General features: G+C 35.0%; 1 protein-coding gene across 1 annotated transcript; it reads left to right on the top strand.

Annotated features, from left to right (window-relative positions):
• Positions 1-451: 451 nt before the first annotated feature.
• LOC133829919 (style cell-cycle inhibitor 1-A) lies at positions 452-2,457 on the top strand. The gene is made up of 4 exons (XM_062259760.1): positions 452-622; positions 1,104-1,226; positions 1,305-1,357; positions 2,052-2,457. Exons 1-4 carry the CDS (start codon positions 547-549, stop codon positions 2,283-2,285), a joined length of 486 nt encoding a protein of 161 aa, XP_062115744.1. The 5' UTR covers positions 452-546; the 3' UTR covers positions 2,286-2,457.
• The last annotated feature ends 12,466 nt before the right edge of the window (positions 2,458-14,923 follow it).

Here is a 14,923-nt window from a genome sequence, read left to right as displayed (position 1 = left end):
CCCAAAATCCATATTATAATTTTTGTAGTATTTAAAGAGATTTGGCCACGATATCCCAACTAAACAAGATGTGAGAGCACTTCCAATAAATACTTCATTTAAAATACCTTCCTAAAACATACATTTTTTTATTTTATTTCTAAGTTTTAATAAAATAATTAAATATAATAGTAAAATAATTAAATATAATAATATTAAGTTTATAAAAATAATAAAATATTTATAACTGAATAGGATTTCACTACTTATATATATAGACAAATTTTAACCAAAAATTAAACAATTTAGCTCTTATCTACTGGGAGTGCTACGAGACTTCGAATTTCACTCGTCTCCGGAGCTTTCCTGGGCCTCAGCTCAATTCTTAATAGAATTGAGCCCACTCAATTCACCTTGTGGCAAGATGGTATGTCTGTGCTGAAGTCTAAATAAATACTTTAATTGAAAATTATCCGTAAGCAATGTGGGACTTCTCAAATTTTAAACAGAAATCTATTTAAAAGAAAAATAAAGGGAAAAGTTCCTCGAATTTGTAAAAAAAAAAAAATGGGAAGCGAAAGAAAATCTGAGAAGAAGCAGAAGACCAGTCGGAAGAGAAGTTCTTCTCCTTCACCTTCCCAAGGTATACTTTCTAGGTTTTTCAGAGCTCTATTCTTTTTGTATTTTCTTAGTTTGGTAATCAAAATTGTAGAATTTTTTTTTTTTAATTTTTTGTTAAGACTCGTCTTCATACCTGGAAGAAAAACAACACCGTCTTCCTTCCGCGTTACCGTTGATTTTGGTCGTATTGGGTTTTGTATTTTTGGGGTTTTCAGGACAATTATCTAGAGAAAGCTTGATATAATACTTGAGTCATGTTTCATTAGAATGATTTGCTATCTAATTTAATATATATTTTAAAGAAAAACATGATGGCATCGAATGTTATCAGGGATTTTCACTGAGGATAAATCCCCATGAATATTGGCATTTGATTCCCTTTCAGCATTTTTCTCTCTTCTTTCCCATATATTTTCAGCTACCTAACATGAAGTTTTGGTGGCCTTCACGTTAAAAGTTTCAATTTTTAGGGTTCCTTAATTCTTTTAAATTCTAAATTTCAGATGAGGGAAGAAGGAAGAGGCATAAATCAGTGGAAGATGATGAAAGGAAAAGTAGAAAGAGTAGCAGTGATAAGAAAGAGAAGCTTAAAGACAAGAAAAGCCATAAACGCCATTCTGATAAAGGTAACTATTACTTGTCTTTTTTTTTATTTGAATTTGCAGTAATAGAGTGTTGATTTTAATTTTTGGGTTATTTCTCAGAAAAGAAATCGAAGGATAAGCACAAAGATAAACAAGGGAAAGGTGATCATACGGTAATATTCTTATTTTGATACTTAATAGATTTACATGTTACATAGATTTATCTGCCTTTATATTGGTATGATAGATTAATGGGAATGAACTCGATTGTACTTTATTTTTGAGATTTTAATTTTGATTTTCCCAATAGGGTTGGTTATGTGTCAAGCTCGTGTTTGCTTCGCTCAACCAAAAAAGAGATTTTGATTTTGATTCAGCTAGTGATAAGAAATGAGTTAAATCAAGTAAGAGTTCAATTGTTCAAACTTGTCCAATTATTGGGAGTTCTTTTAGGTACTTATCTCTCTTTGAAACTAGAAAGCGGAAGCATATAACAGCTATTTTGGTCATTCTCTTAAATTCAAAACTTGACATACTGTGTCTAATTATTAAATGTGGAAAACCATTAGAAATGAGAATGAATCTTGAATTTTTGGTTTGTTCACTAGACTAGAGATCTAGATTAGCATCAGAAATGTTAAGATGTGAAGGTTTTTATGCTCATGTTAGTAGTGTTTGGTTTATATTTAGTACATAAGCTCTGAATCCTAATCTACTACAGTATAAACGATCAAATTAATTATGTTATGGTCTGGGAAATTTGACAAGTGAACTATGACCAAGCTATAATTTTATTGCTAAAACATTCCAAGTTGGCTGCGTGAACATCGAATTCTTGATGGAAAGTTTGTTTCTTTCATCTTACAGAATTATGAATTCAAGGAACTGACCAAAGATGACTACTTCTCCAAGAACAATGAGTTTTCCACTTGGCTGAAAGATGAGAAGAAGATTTTCTTTTCAGATTTGTCGTCGGAGGCTGCACATGATTTGTTCACAGATTTCATCAAGGCATGGAACAAACACAAACTTGATTCTCGGTATTATGAAGGCATCGTTACCGGTCCCAGGACTGCTCATAAGTGGAGAATTAAGGTTTGAATGTAGAAAACAGGCCCTCTTGTTTTGCTTTAGATCTCACTTTTGTTTTGTATTTTAGGATCTTGCAGTCTACTCAGGTAGTGTGTAGTAGGCATGACTAGTATCTACTTTAAGTATATACAGTATGTGATCTTAGTGAAATGGAAAATGAAAAGAAGGAAAATTGATCCTATTCATGTTGCTTTCTACTATGCTTTTTATTTGAATTTGGTTGACAACATGGATGTGGGATAAAATCAAGCTGTGCTCTGCTACAAGCAGCCAAAAGCTGTGCTCTACTACAAACTAATTCTGTTTTATGTCATGAGAGGGAAGGACTCTAATACAGGGAACCATGCCTCCTACAAACTTGATCATTGATTTTTAATCTTGTGGTGAGAAAGTTGTTTAGGAATTTAAACTAATTAATATAATATATTAATTTAAAACAAACAAACAAAAAAATATTATAGAAGTTGAAAAAAATGTCTTTTCTTTTTGTTTGAGTCCAAAGACTGATGGAGTCCAAAGAGAAAAGGGAGTATTGTAATTGGTGTGGTTCATCTTTACTGAAGAAAAAGAATGAAATCTTTTACCTACTCTACTAATATTAATATATAATTATTTAAGAAAACAAAGCATAACTTGAATTAAAACTAGTCTTGTTTAAATAATCAACAAAATATAATATGCTAATAATTCAAAATAAGACAATTTTTCATACAGAAGAAGATGGCCTTGTGGCAGTTGAGTTAAGCTAAAAATATCATGCAAGTAAATTTGGCAATTGGCATGGGAGAGAAGACACATCTTTTGTATTCAGCAGATTCACAAGAAGTTGGGAGAGCTCATGATTCATGAAAATGAATAGAGAAGTTGGTTGTGCTAATGACACAAGCTATGCACAGTAGAAAAATCTTTGGAACCAGTGAGAGAATTGTACTTGCATTTGCATTGATTGGAAGGTTCAACTTCGAAGTTTTTAAGAATATATATGATTGGTAGGTGAGAAAAGAGGGTGGAAAAAAAATTAAGTGGGATTCACCAAAATATATTTATGTCCAAATTGGAGAGGAAAATGAGTGGGCTAATTGATGGGAATTTTAAATTAGTGCAATATCTTTCACTACCAAACAGATTTTCCATGGTAGATATTTTATTTCTCCTATATTTCTTTCCATATAAAGTGTTCTTGTTCCATATTATTGTTCTTCTTCTCCCCAATATAAAAAATACAGCATAAATAATTTTTTTTTTTTAAAATCAAACTATATCAGTCTATACCATATCCACAATATCTCTATTGTTATCCCAATGAAATTCCTCAATATTTGGGATTTCATAAGATATTTCAACAATGCACAAATCTTTATACTTTATTTTATAATAGCCTTGTTATATTAATGTGGGATATTTAAGAAGAAGAAGTAACCATAAACATTATACATTAACTATAAAACATAGCTACGCTCTGCGCAGTTTTTTGTAATGTTAAAAAATATATATTTTTGAATATTTTTGGAGATTGTGTGTAAATGATTCATTTTCACTATACCCGTACAACATACGCCTTATATGGAAACGTAAGGATGTCTTGATCGTGTTTTTTTCCTAATAATGTTCATTATATAGCGAGCTTCCTGCAAGTTTTCGAGAAATTCTGAATAAATAAAGTGTCAAAAATAAAATTCAAATTACTTGTTGTTGTACGTGTGCTTTTATATAATATTAGTATTATTTCATATGATTTGTGTTGTTTTTTTGTTTATTATATAAATTTTTTAAGATTTTTATATTTTCAGAGTAGAAAATTTATAAATCGTGACCTTTTACACAATCATTCATTTTTTTAAATAAATATTTTTATTAATTTAATTAATAGTGTTCTTAATCAAATTAATATCACATGTATATATGTTGATATTTTTCATTGTTAAGATATTTTGGTTTTAAATTTGAAATATCAAAACAATAAATCTTGAAGATAAATGTCAATTTATGTATGATTCATTTATTATTATAATTATTAATAAAATATTTATTTCTAAATATTTTATTTAAATATAAATAAAAATATTTTTATTTTAAATTTGAAATGTCAAAATAATAAAAAGATAAATACGGATGGAGAATTTTGAAATAAATGTCAATTATATATGATTATTTATTATTATAATTATTAAAAAATTAGTAATTTATAAATAAATTAAAATATTTTAAATTTTGAATTTGAAATATGAAACAATAAAAAATTATCATTAATTGGAAAATCTTCAAGATAGATGTAAATTTATATATGGCTGATTATTATAACAATTATTAGAAATTTAGTTATTAATAAATATTAAAAAAAGAGTTACTGAAGACAGATTGATGTTATTGCCGTCCAAGCTATTAGGAGTTCTAATTTATTTAATTAATATTATTATTATTTAAAATGAATAAAAAATAGAAAAATAATAAAATTGATATAACTATTTGGACGCTTTATTTTTAAAAATAAACTTTTAAACTCTATGTTTTGTGAAAAAGTTAAAAATATGAATATATATTATTTATTATTATACATATTTTAATTAACATATATTATAATTAAAAAAAATTAGAAAATAGATAGAATTTCTCCCTTAATTAATTAATAGCCATAAATTAGAAAAATGTAATAAATTAATTTTTTTTATCTTAATATTTTCATAAGTTTATGGTTATGTTAAAATAGATGGTGGTGACAAAATACAGTAGAATAAAAAAAAATTGAAAACGTATGAAAATCATGTTAAATAAAATAATAAGAAAAATTATTTTATTAAATAGTTAGTTAGTTAAATATCTAATTAAATTGGAATTCACATTATATTGAAATTTTTTTATCTTTAATTATTAGTTAATAATCATAAAATTTAAAAAGTTCCACTTTTTTTTTTATAAATTAGATAGATATTTTTGTTTTTTTATAATAATTTTATATAAGAAATTTTTAAAAAATATCAAAAAGGAATATGAATTATATATATTTTGAAAAAGTTTTTTTTTGTTTATTATATAATTTTTTTTATATATTTAGGGTGAGAAATTTATAAATGATGATGGTTTGCATTTTGGAATCATCCATTTTTTTAAATAAATATATTTATTAATTTAATTAATAATATTCTTTGTCAAATAAATAGTAGGTATATATATTGATATTTTTAATTGAATAAGATATTTTGATTTTGAATTCAAAATATCAAAACAATGAACATGCAATAAAAAATCTTGAAGATAAATGTCAATTTTATATAATTGATTTATTATTATAATTATTAGATAATTAATTATTACTAAGACAATTTATTGAAATTAACATGTGCTTTTAAGATTATTTTAAGATTAAAAAGAATAAAGGACACAAGGTATAAGGTGATGAATTCTACAGGTATTCATACAAGAGAGAAAAATGACTCAAAGAGTCGTAAGATTATATGTTACTTTATAATAAGCATATTTGTAGTTATGTTTTTTTTAGATGATAGATAATAGACGATATTCTTTAACATAAATAATTTATACTCGTGTATATATTTTCAGTACCAACAATAAAAATACCATAAGTTGTTGAAACATTTTCAAAGAAATATTATATTATCTTGGCCTTAGTAACTCAATTCATTTTGGCATCCAATAAAATGTTAAATTAAATGACTAAAAAATAATTCATAATAAATACATCAATGTATATATATGTATAAAGTTTATGAAAGGGAAATTTCACTTTTTATCTCTAATAATACCTAATATTACCAAAAAATCCCAACATTAATAATATTTTCAAATTAATGCTAAGCTTTTCCCTCCTACCGAAAATACCCTTCCCATTCAATCTCAGCCTTCTCTCTCTCAGTCTCGGTTTCTCTCTCTTTCAGTCTCACAAAAATCCCCCAAAAACCATCGAACCCCCACCTCCGTCGAGCCGTCGAGCCGCCATCTCCGTCGAGCCGTCAAGCCCGCATCTCCGTCGAGCTCCCACCTTCTCCGTCGAGCCCCCACCTTCTCCCATTTCTCCGGCGATCTCGAGCCCACTGCAAACTCCCATTTTTCTGTCAAACCCGAGACCCACGGAGCATATTTCCTTCAAAGTTTAAAAAACTAAGGTAAAATCTTGAACCCAAGTCCATATTTGCTTTATATCGTTGTTGAATCTGTGATTTGTGGAATGGGTTGTCCGATTTTGTGGGAAATTTTTTCTGGGTTTGAACCAGTGGCTCGATAGGTTCGATTATGGTTCGATAGTAGGCTCGATAAGGTAGTTTGAACAGTTCGATGATGGATCGATTATGGCTCGATATGAGCTCGACATGAGCTCGATAGGAGCTCGATAAGAGCTCGGTAGGATATGTTGTATTATATTACAAGGGCTCGATAGGTTCGATAATGGTTCGATATGAGACTAGACTGTAGCTCGATGGTTATTTATCTAGACAGACAGATTTTTCATAGCTCGATAGGTTCGATAATGGTTCGATATGAGACTAGACTGTAGCTCGATGGTTATTTATCTAGACAGACAGATTTTTCTTAGCTCGATAGGCTCGATGCTGGCTCGATAGGCTCGATGCTGGCTCGATAGGCTCGATAAATTTAGGTTGTTGATATTTCTCGATGGAACTCGATAGTTTTTCGATAGTGCTCGATAGGGTATGTTTCAGCTCGATGATAGCTCGATAGAGATCGATAAAGCTCGATGACAACTTATTTCAGTGTTTTTTTGAAATTTTTTTTATTCTGTTTTCTTACAAATTTTTTTTCATGTGTTGTTACAGATGCCTAAGTTGCTTGTTCCGTTCAGTGATCACTTTCCTGGTCGAGTGACATATCGGGGTAGTAGTACTTTAAATCACATCAAGACCAGGTTTTTGGAGCTCGGGCTGCTTGAAAGGGCTAAGGAATCCCCTTTTAAGCAATTCTTTTTGGCTTCGGAGTTTAATTTCTCCGGAGTCTTGGTGCATCAACTGTTGCTGAGGAAAATCGCCAGCAACAACGAAGATGAGGTGCATTTTTTCTTGGGGTCGAAGTCTTGTAGATTCGGCATGGGAGAGTTTGCCCTGGTGACGGGGTTGGATTTCAGTGCCTTCCCGTCACCAGAAGAGTTGGAAGGGCGTAATCTCAGCGATCGGTTGATAAAGGAGTATTTCAACGATGCTGAGAAAGTAAAGCTGTCACAGGTGGACCATGCTTTCAAGACTTGTACGGTTGTGGAAGATGTGTACAAGCTTGGTCTATGTCTGTTTGTTGAGGGGGTTCTGAATGCCATTGAGGGAAAACTGCACATTTGGCGAGATATTCTAAAAATTGTTGAGAATGTAGAGTACTTCTTCAGCTATCCATGGGGGAAGTACTCTTATAGGAGGCTATTGCATTCTTGTAAGAAGGACATGGTGAAGCAAAAGGCCAACTATGATGCCAAGAAGGATGCCAAGGTGCAGCAAGAGTCCAAATACAGTATGTATGGTTATGCCCCCGCCTTACAGTACTGGGCATATGAGGCTATCCAACAGCTTGCGGTGGAGCTTGTTGTGAGCTCGGGAAACATGTTCCCGAGGATGCTTAGCTGGTCGCATCGGAAGAACAAGGATTTCACCAAGTCCGTCATCGCACCGATATTATTGAAGAAGAATGTAAGTTATGTTGTTTTTTTTTTATCTATATGCTTATATTTTATCATTATTTGAGTTAACCAAATGTTTTATGTTGTTTGCAGTTAATTGTTCTTCCGATGTTGAAGCCTCGGCCAGCAGAAAAAGACTATTACTTGTCTTTGACTGAGGGAGATCTTCCCCTTTATCCTGGGCTTGGCCAGGATCCCTCGGAGACTGATGAGGAGGAGGATGCGACTTTTGAGAAAATGGCAGAGAAAGTTTCTCAGGCTGCCGAGGCAGCCAAGATATTTGTTGATGCTGCCCCGGGGGAGGAGGTTGCAGGTCCCACCCCTCCTATTCCCCCAGCCTCAGCCCCAGCCTCAACCTGTGCCCCAACATCAGCCCCAGCCTCAGCCCCAGCATCAACCTGTGCCCCAACATCAGCCCCAGCCTCAGTGTCAGCCCCAACACCAACCCCACCACCAGCCTCAGCCTCAGCCCCTGAGCTGGCCGACTTGATTGAGCGGTTGGACAGAGTCGAGGGTCGACAGGAGACCCTCTTGAAGAACCAGTCAGTGATCTTGGACGTACTCAGTCAGATCCTGACATTTGTTAAGGAGAAACCGAGGGGGTCCAATGAAGATTCAGAGTCAGAGTCATTGGATCTTCCGCTAGACTATGTTGATGATCCAACGACGCCCCCTACCATCATTGTGACACCAGATGCTGAGACTCCGGGAGTCGTTATTGTCAACCCTGAGGATGTTGCTGGGGTTCAGTTTCAGAGGGCTAGACGCCAAAGACGCAAGCCAGATTGGTTTGAGGACTATACGGATCCCACGAGGAAAAGACCTCGCACTGCTGCAGCTGCACCAGCAGACGAGGCTACACAAGAGGCTACACATGTGCTGGACCCTCTCAAGAAGCCAGATCCCAAACAGTATAGGACAATGTGCAAGTGGCTTCTTGGAGACATGCCCAACAAGACCCCGCGGGATGTAAAGACTGAGAGTCACGGTCCAGCATGGTTTCTGACGTTGAAGACACCCCAGTCGTGGCTCAATGATGGGGTAAGCAATTTATACCTAATTATGGACTGTTTTCAATTTTACATGTTTTATTTTTACTGACTCGATGTGAGCTCGATAGGAGTTCGATAGTAGTTCGACATGGATGTTAAAATAGGGGTTGTTCTTTACTATTTCAGAGTGGCTCGATGTAAGCTCGATGGAGCTCGATAGGTAGTTCGATAGGGATGTTAAAATAGATTGTTTTTTTACTGTTTTAGAGTGGCTCGATGTGAGCTCGATATTAGTTCGATAGGGATGTTAAAAGCTCGATGTGAGTTCGATATGAGTTCGATAGTGAAAATTCCCTTAACAAAGTGGCTCGATGTGAGCTCGATGGAGCTCGATAGGGAGTTCGATAGGGATGTTAAAATAGGTTGTCTTTACTATTTCATGATGGCTCGATGTGAGCTCGATAGGTAGTTCGATAGGGATGTTAAAGTAGGTTATTTTTACTGTTTCATACTGGCTCGATGTGAGCTCGATATGAGTTCGATAGTAGTTCGACATGGATGTTAAAATAGGGGTTGTTCTTTACTGTTTCAGAGTGGCTCGATGTGAGCTCGATGGAGCTCGATAGGTAGTTCGATAGGGATGTTAAAATAGATTGTTTTTTTTACTGTTTTAGAGTGGCTCGATGTGAGCTCGATATTAGTTCGATAGTAGTTCGATAGGGATGTTAAAAGCTCGATGTGAGTTCGATATGAGTTCGATAGTGAAAATTCCCTTAACAAAGTGGCTCGATGTGAGCTCGATAGGGAGTTCGATAGGGATGTTAAAATAGGTTGTCTTTACTATTTCATGATGGCTCGATAGGTAGTTCGATAGGGATGTTAAAGTAGGTTATTTTTACTGTTTCAGACTGGCTCGATGTGAGCTCGATAGTAGTTCGATGGTAGTTCGATAGGGATGTTAAAGTAGTTTGTTTTTTTACTGTTTCATACTGGCTCGATATGAGTTCGATGTGAGCTCGATGGAGCTCGACATCAGCATTTTATGATGGTTTTTGCTAATTTTTTTATCGTACTCTCTTTTGCAGCATATTGATGCGGCAGAACACATGCTTCGTATGCGTCGCAAGTATTTTCCCAATATATATCGACAGAATGCAGTTGTGATGAACAGTTATTTCTCACAAGTGATACCTGCCCGATATGATCAGTTCAAGAAAACAGCCGACAAAACAAAGTATTATTGGGATGCTGACATTATGTCCATGTTGACCGGCATCGAGCAGCAGTTTCTGGCATCTTGGGGAGGAGTTGAGGATGTATATTGGTGCCAGAACTATGGACAACAACATTGGTTTGCCATTGAGGCTTCCATTTCTAGTTGGACTCTGACTGTTTACGATTCAGACAACTCGGTGATTAGTGACGCAAAGCTTGAGGATATTATGAGTCCATGGTGCTTTATGCTACCTTCTCTGTTAATGCAGAGTAAACTGTTTACTGATAGCTTGATGTTGAAGATTCCATCAGCAGGAAATAGGCCGCATCAGTTCACATTGCGTCGCAAACAGAAACACGAGCTCCCTCAGTCAAAGAGAAGGTAACAAACATCATCTTCATACTAATTTTGTTTCTAACTAAATTTATAGTAATGTGCACTTAATATATATATATTTTTTTACAGTGGGGATTGTGGTGTGTATGCTATCAAGTATATTGAGCATCTAATGGTCGGTCTTCCATTGGAAGCTATCTGCGATGAAAATATGGAGGTGTTCAGGAACAAGTGGACCACAGACTTGTGGTATCAAAATTTGTTACCTTGATGATTGTATATATACAAGGTCTTTACATGTACAGTTTGTTGTTCACATTTTTTTATAATTTTCATGGGCTGTTATCGAGCTAATATCAAGCTATATCGAACTGTTATTGAATTATCAAAATTTGTTACCTTCATAAAAAGAGTTTATTAATACAACAAGTTCAAATGGGAAAAAAGAGTTTAAAGCCTAGCTTTGCCATAAACATAACTTTTCAGAAAAATCAAATAAAAAGAGTTTATTAATACAACAAGTTCAAATGGGAAAAAAAAGTTTAAAGCCTAGCTTTGCATGTAGCCCTGTTGTGGCCAAGACCACCACACATGCTACACTTGCGATGACTGGGAATGATTTCTCCATTCGATGGAGTGCGGTTTGTCTTCCTTCTTCCCACCTTATTCTTCTTCGGTCGACCAACTGGTTGTTTTTCAACGGGAACCCCAACTTGCATTTTCTCTATGTTCTCGGGAACTTCCCAATCATCCTCATTGCCAGTTGGGTAAATTGTTTCTTTGTAAGACTCCCTCCACATCTCAGTAGTGTAATATGGTGAACACAGTGAGTAAATGTTGACATTGCGCAACATGGCCGCAGCCACACCATGAACACAAGGGTAACCCATTATTTGAAACTGACCACAAGAGCATGATTTGGTCATCAAATTCACCTCACCATCACCTTCTGGGTCTACCACATGAAATTCAAACTGTCCAAGAGGATGGACTTTCAAGTACCTTGCATCATCCGCAATGCCTGAGACATCTTTCTCATATGTTGTTGCTAATTTCGATGTGCACTTCTCTACCTCCTCACGACGCGCGGCAAACCATGACTGAATTGTGAAACGAATGAATTCCACAAAAGTAGTGACTGGGAAGGTTCTTGCGTCTCTGGTTTTGTTGTTGAAACTTTCAGCGTAGTTGCTTGTCATTACATTGTATCGATTCCCAGGAAAGTATACACGAGTCCACTTATCGAAGCCAATACCCTCGAGATATTGAGCTATGGCAGGATCCATTTGCTTTATATTATTGAAGAACCTGTGAAATTTTGACTTCCGAAATGCATATGCCGCATTATACATCTCCTTGTGACAGTGATCGGTCTTGAACTTAGCGATTACATTCATACTTATGTGATGGTAGCATGCGCCGTGGTAGGCATCAGGGAAGACCAACTCAAGAGCATGAATAATGCTAGCATGCCTGTCTGAAACAAAAGACAGATTATCAACAACTCCAATGGCTTCCTTCAATTTCATCATGAAATACTTCCAAGAAGCATGATTCTCACTGTCAACAATCGCGAATGCAATTGGATAAATGTGGTTATTCGCATCCAATGCGACAGCACACAACATGTGGCCACCGTACCTTGACTTTAAGAAAGTGCCGTCCACACATATAACAGGACGACATGATGTAAATCCCCTTCTACAAACTCCGAGTGAGAAGAAACAGTAAAGAAAGCGACCGTCATCTGTGACAAAATCAGTAATTGTACCTGGATTCTTTTGCTGCAGCATGTACAGGTAAGAAGGGAACTTGGAGTACGATTCTTCAGGTGTCCCCCTAACATAACCGAGTGCCTTCTCTCTGCATCTCCAAGCCTTAATATAACTCATATCGATCCCAAAATTATTCTTCATATCCTCCTTTATGCTGTTTGGTGGATAGCTAGTGCCATCAGTAGCATATTTGTTCTTGATAAGGTGCCCAATGACAGAAGGTGCTGCTTGACGGTGGTCTTTTTGTCGCAATTCTAGTGAGCAAGTATGTACACTATTATAAACAGTGATCTCAAACATCTCTGATCGCGCTACTTTTTTCCCTCTTATTCTCCAACCACAATCAGGATCCTTGCAGGTGATATACAACACATCAGTACCAGACTTCTTAACCATAAACTCAAAATTATTCTTCATTGCAAAGAGAGCCGCTTTGGTTTTCAATTCCATCTTGTTCTCAAATGTCTTCCCAAGATGTAATTCCCCCAACGCTATACCGGATGAGGGTGATTCAGAACGACTACAAGCTATGATATCTTCTTTTGTAAACATGGGAGCACTCCATTTTCTGTGATCTTCTGTTGAACATATTGAAATGTTCCCTGTATAGTTATATTCTGTTCCACCATGACGACTAGAGCTGGTGCCAGGTGTTCGGCGTCCTTGACTTGGTGGGTTCGTCCGTGCAATATGACGTATTGGTTGTTCTTGTGCTTCTTCTACTTGCAAATGTTCAGCTAATAGATCATCATCCACCGAATTGTCTCCTAATTCCTCATTGTGTTCGGCTACCGGATCGTCATTCACATAGGGGTTGTACTCATACTGGTTGTCCCTCAGGTCACCAATAGGAAATCCTAAAGTACTGGCTGCTCCCTCAGGTCCGGGAGTGGAATATGGGTCTGCAATGACAATCTTTTTAACAGGAGTGACACACAAGGCCAACCTTTCTTTAGATGTTACTCCTATGAATGCACGGACACCAAGATCACTTTCAACATGAACGGGTGTAAACGGTTGGTCGCCACAAGTGTAAGGAACCTCCAATTTCAACTCATACATCTGTTTATCAACTTTAAGTTCCTTGTGCAATATGTCAAGAAGTTGCAAGTACGTTACAGTATCCTCCATCGGTATCACCGTGCATTGAGGGTCCTTGAAAATCCACTTATTCCCTTGTAATTCCCAAACACCATTGTAGGATACAAAAACGTAGACAATAGAGCCTGTGTTGGAAAAAAAAACATTAACATTGTCAGGAAAACTGTCATTTTTCCAGAAATGCAATAAAAAATAACATTATCGAGCTTTATCGAGCTATTATCGAGTTGGAATCGAGCTACTATTTCTCAAAACAGAACATAAACCTAACCAAACCCTCCATCGAACCCCTATCGAGCTATTATCGAGTTATAATCGAGCTACCATTTCTCAAAACAGAACATAAACCTAACCAAACCCTCCATCGAACCCATATCGAGCTATTATCGAGTTAGCATCGAGCTATCATTTCTCAAAACCGACCATAAAACACAACCAAACCCTCAATCGAACCCTATCGAGCTCATATCGAGCTACTATCGAGCTCACATATTATAGATCCATTCGACCCCTTATCGAACCCTTATCGAGTTTCCATCGAGCACTAAACCGAACCTATCGAGCTATTATCGAGCTAACATCGAGCTACATCGAGCTCTTACAAAGACCTTCTTCTACATACCATCGAACCGTTATCGAACCGTTATCGAGCTTCTATCGAGCAAAAAAATTGCAGAAAACCCAGAAAAACACAGATCGCGGAATCTCTCAAAAAATCCCGAAAAATACACCAATATAGGCTCAGATCTGTTCAAAATAGCCAAAAAAAATGTAAACAAATAATACCCAACACAAAATGTAAAATCTCATTACCCATGGTTTTTCTCCTCCAAAAACTCTCAAAATAGATGTTGCCTTTGATATTAACGAATTCACAGAAACAATGGAGATAACTAACAATGATTTTGACAAGAAAATTATACAAAACTGTAGGTTTTATGGAGATTTCGTGAGAATTAGAGAGAGAGAGAGGGAGGAGAGTGGAAGAGAAGGTTTTGTGAATTTTTGATATAATGGGAGGGGTATTTTGGGTATGGGAGGAAAGTTTAGCATTAATTTGAAAATATTATTAATGTTGGGATTTTTTGGTAATATTAGGTATTATTAGAGATAAAAAGTGAAATTTCCCTTATGAAAACCAAAAATAGAATTATTGACAAAAAAAAATTTATTAAGTGTCCCTTTTATGAAAAAAAAATTACTATGTGCTACTGAAATTTTTAAGCTCTTATTTTACAGAAATTAATAGGAGACTAAAATTCACTTGTATATTGTCAAACTTTAAAAAAAAAAAAAAAGACACATCAAGTGCATTCTAGAAACTATTCATCTCAATACAATACAATTTAATACAATACAAAAGAACTAAAAACTAAAGTTGAAAATGACTTCAAATACCCATTCAAGTGATCATCAATTCCATGATCAAAGTTGTGGAAGAGCATTCATTTATGAATATATATTTCATTATTAAAAGACTACACAGAAGTAGGAGAAAAATGACACACAAAAACATTGAAATAGTTTCACAGCAAGAAAATAAATGAAATGAAAAGAAAAGAAAAAAAAACTAATTGAACAAAAAAATTGTC

Source organism: Humulus lupulus, chromosome 4, assembly GCF_963169125.1.
Source record: "Humulus lupulus chromosome 4, drHumLupu1.1, whole genome shotgun sequence".
NCBI classification, from domain to species: domain Eukaryota; kingdom Viridiplantae; phylum Streptophyta; class Magnoliopsida; order Rosales; family Cannabaceae; genus Humulus; species Humulus lupulus.
The sequence above is the reverse complement of the archived record's forward strand: the minus strand, read 5'-3'. Positions and strand labels throughout refer to the sequence as shown.

Excerpts from the sequence above, each read along its gene's own strand:
- LOC133829919 (XM_062259760.1), top strand. The coding sequence starts at position 547 with ATGGGAAGCGAAAGAAAATCTGAGAAGAAGCAGAAGACCAGTCGGAAG. Across the intron at positions 1,227-1,304 it reads TAAACGCCATTCTGATAAAG|AAAAGAAATCGAAGGATAAG; the intron begins GTAACTATTACT and ends GTTATTTCTCAG. Across the intron at positions 1,358-2,051 it reads AAGGGAAAGGTGATCATACG|AATTATGAATTCAAGGAACT; the intron begins GTAATATTCTTA and ends TTCATCTTACAG.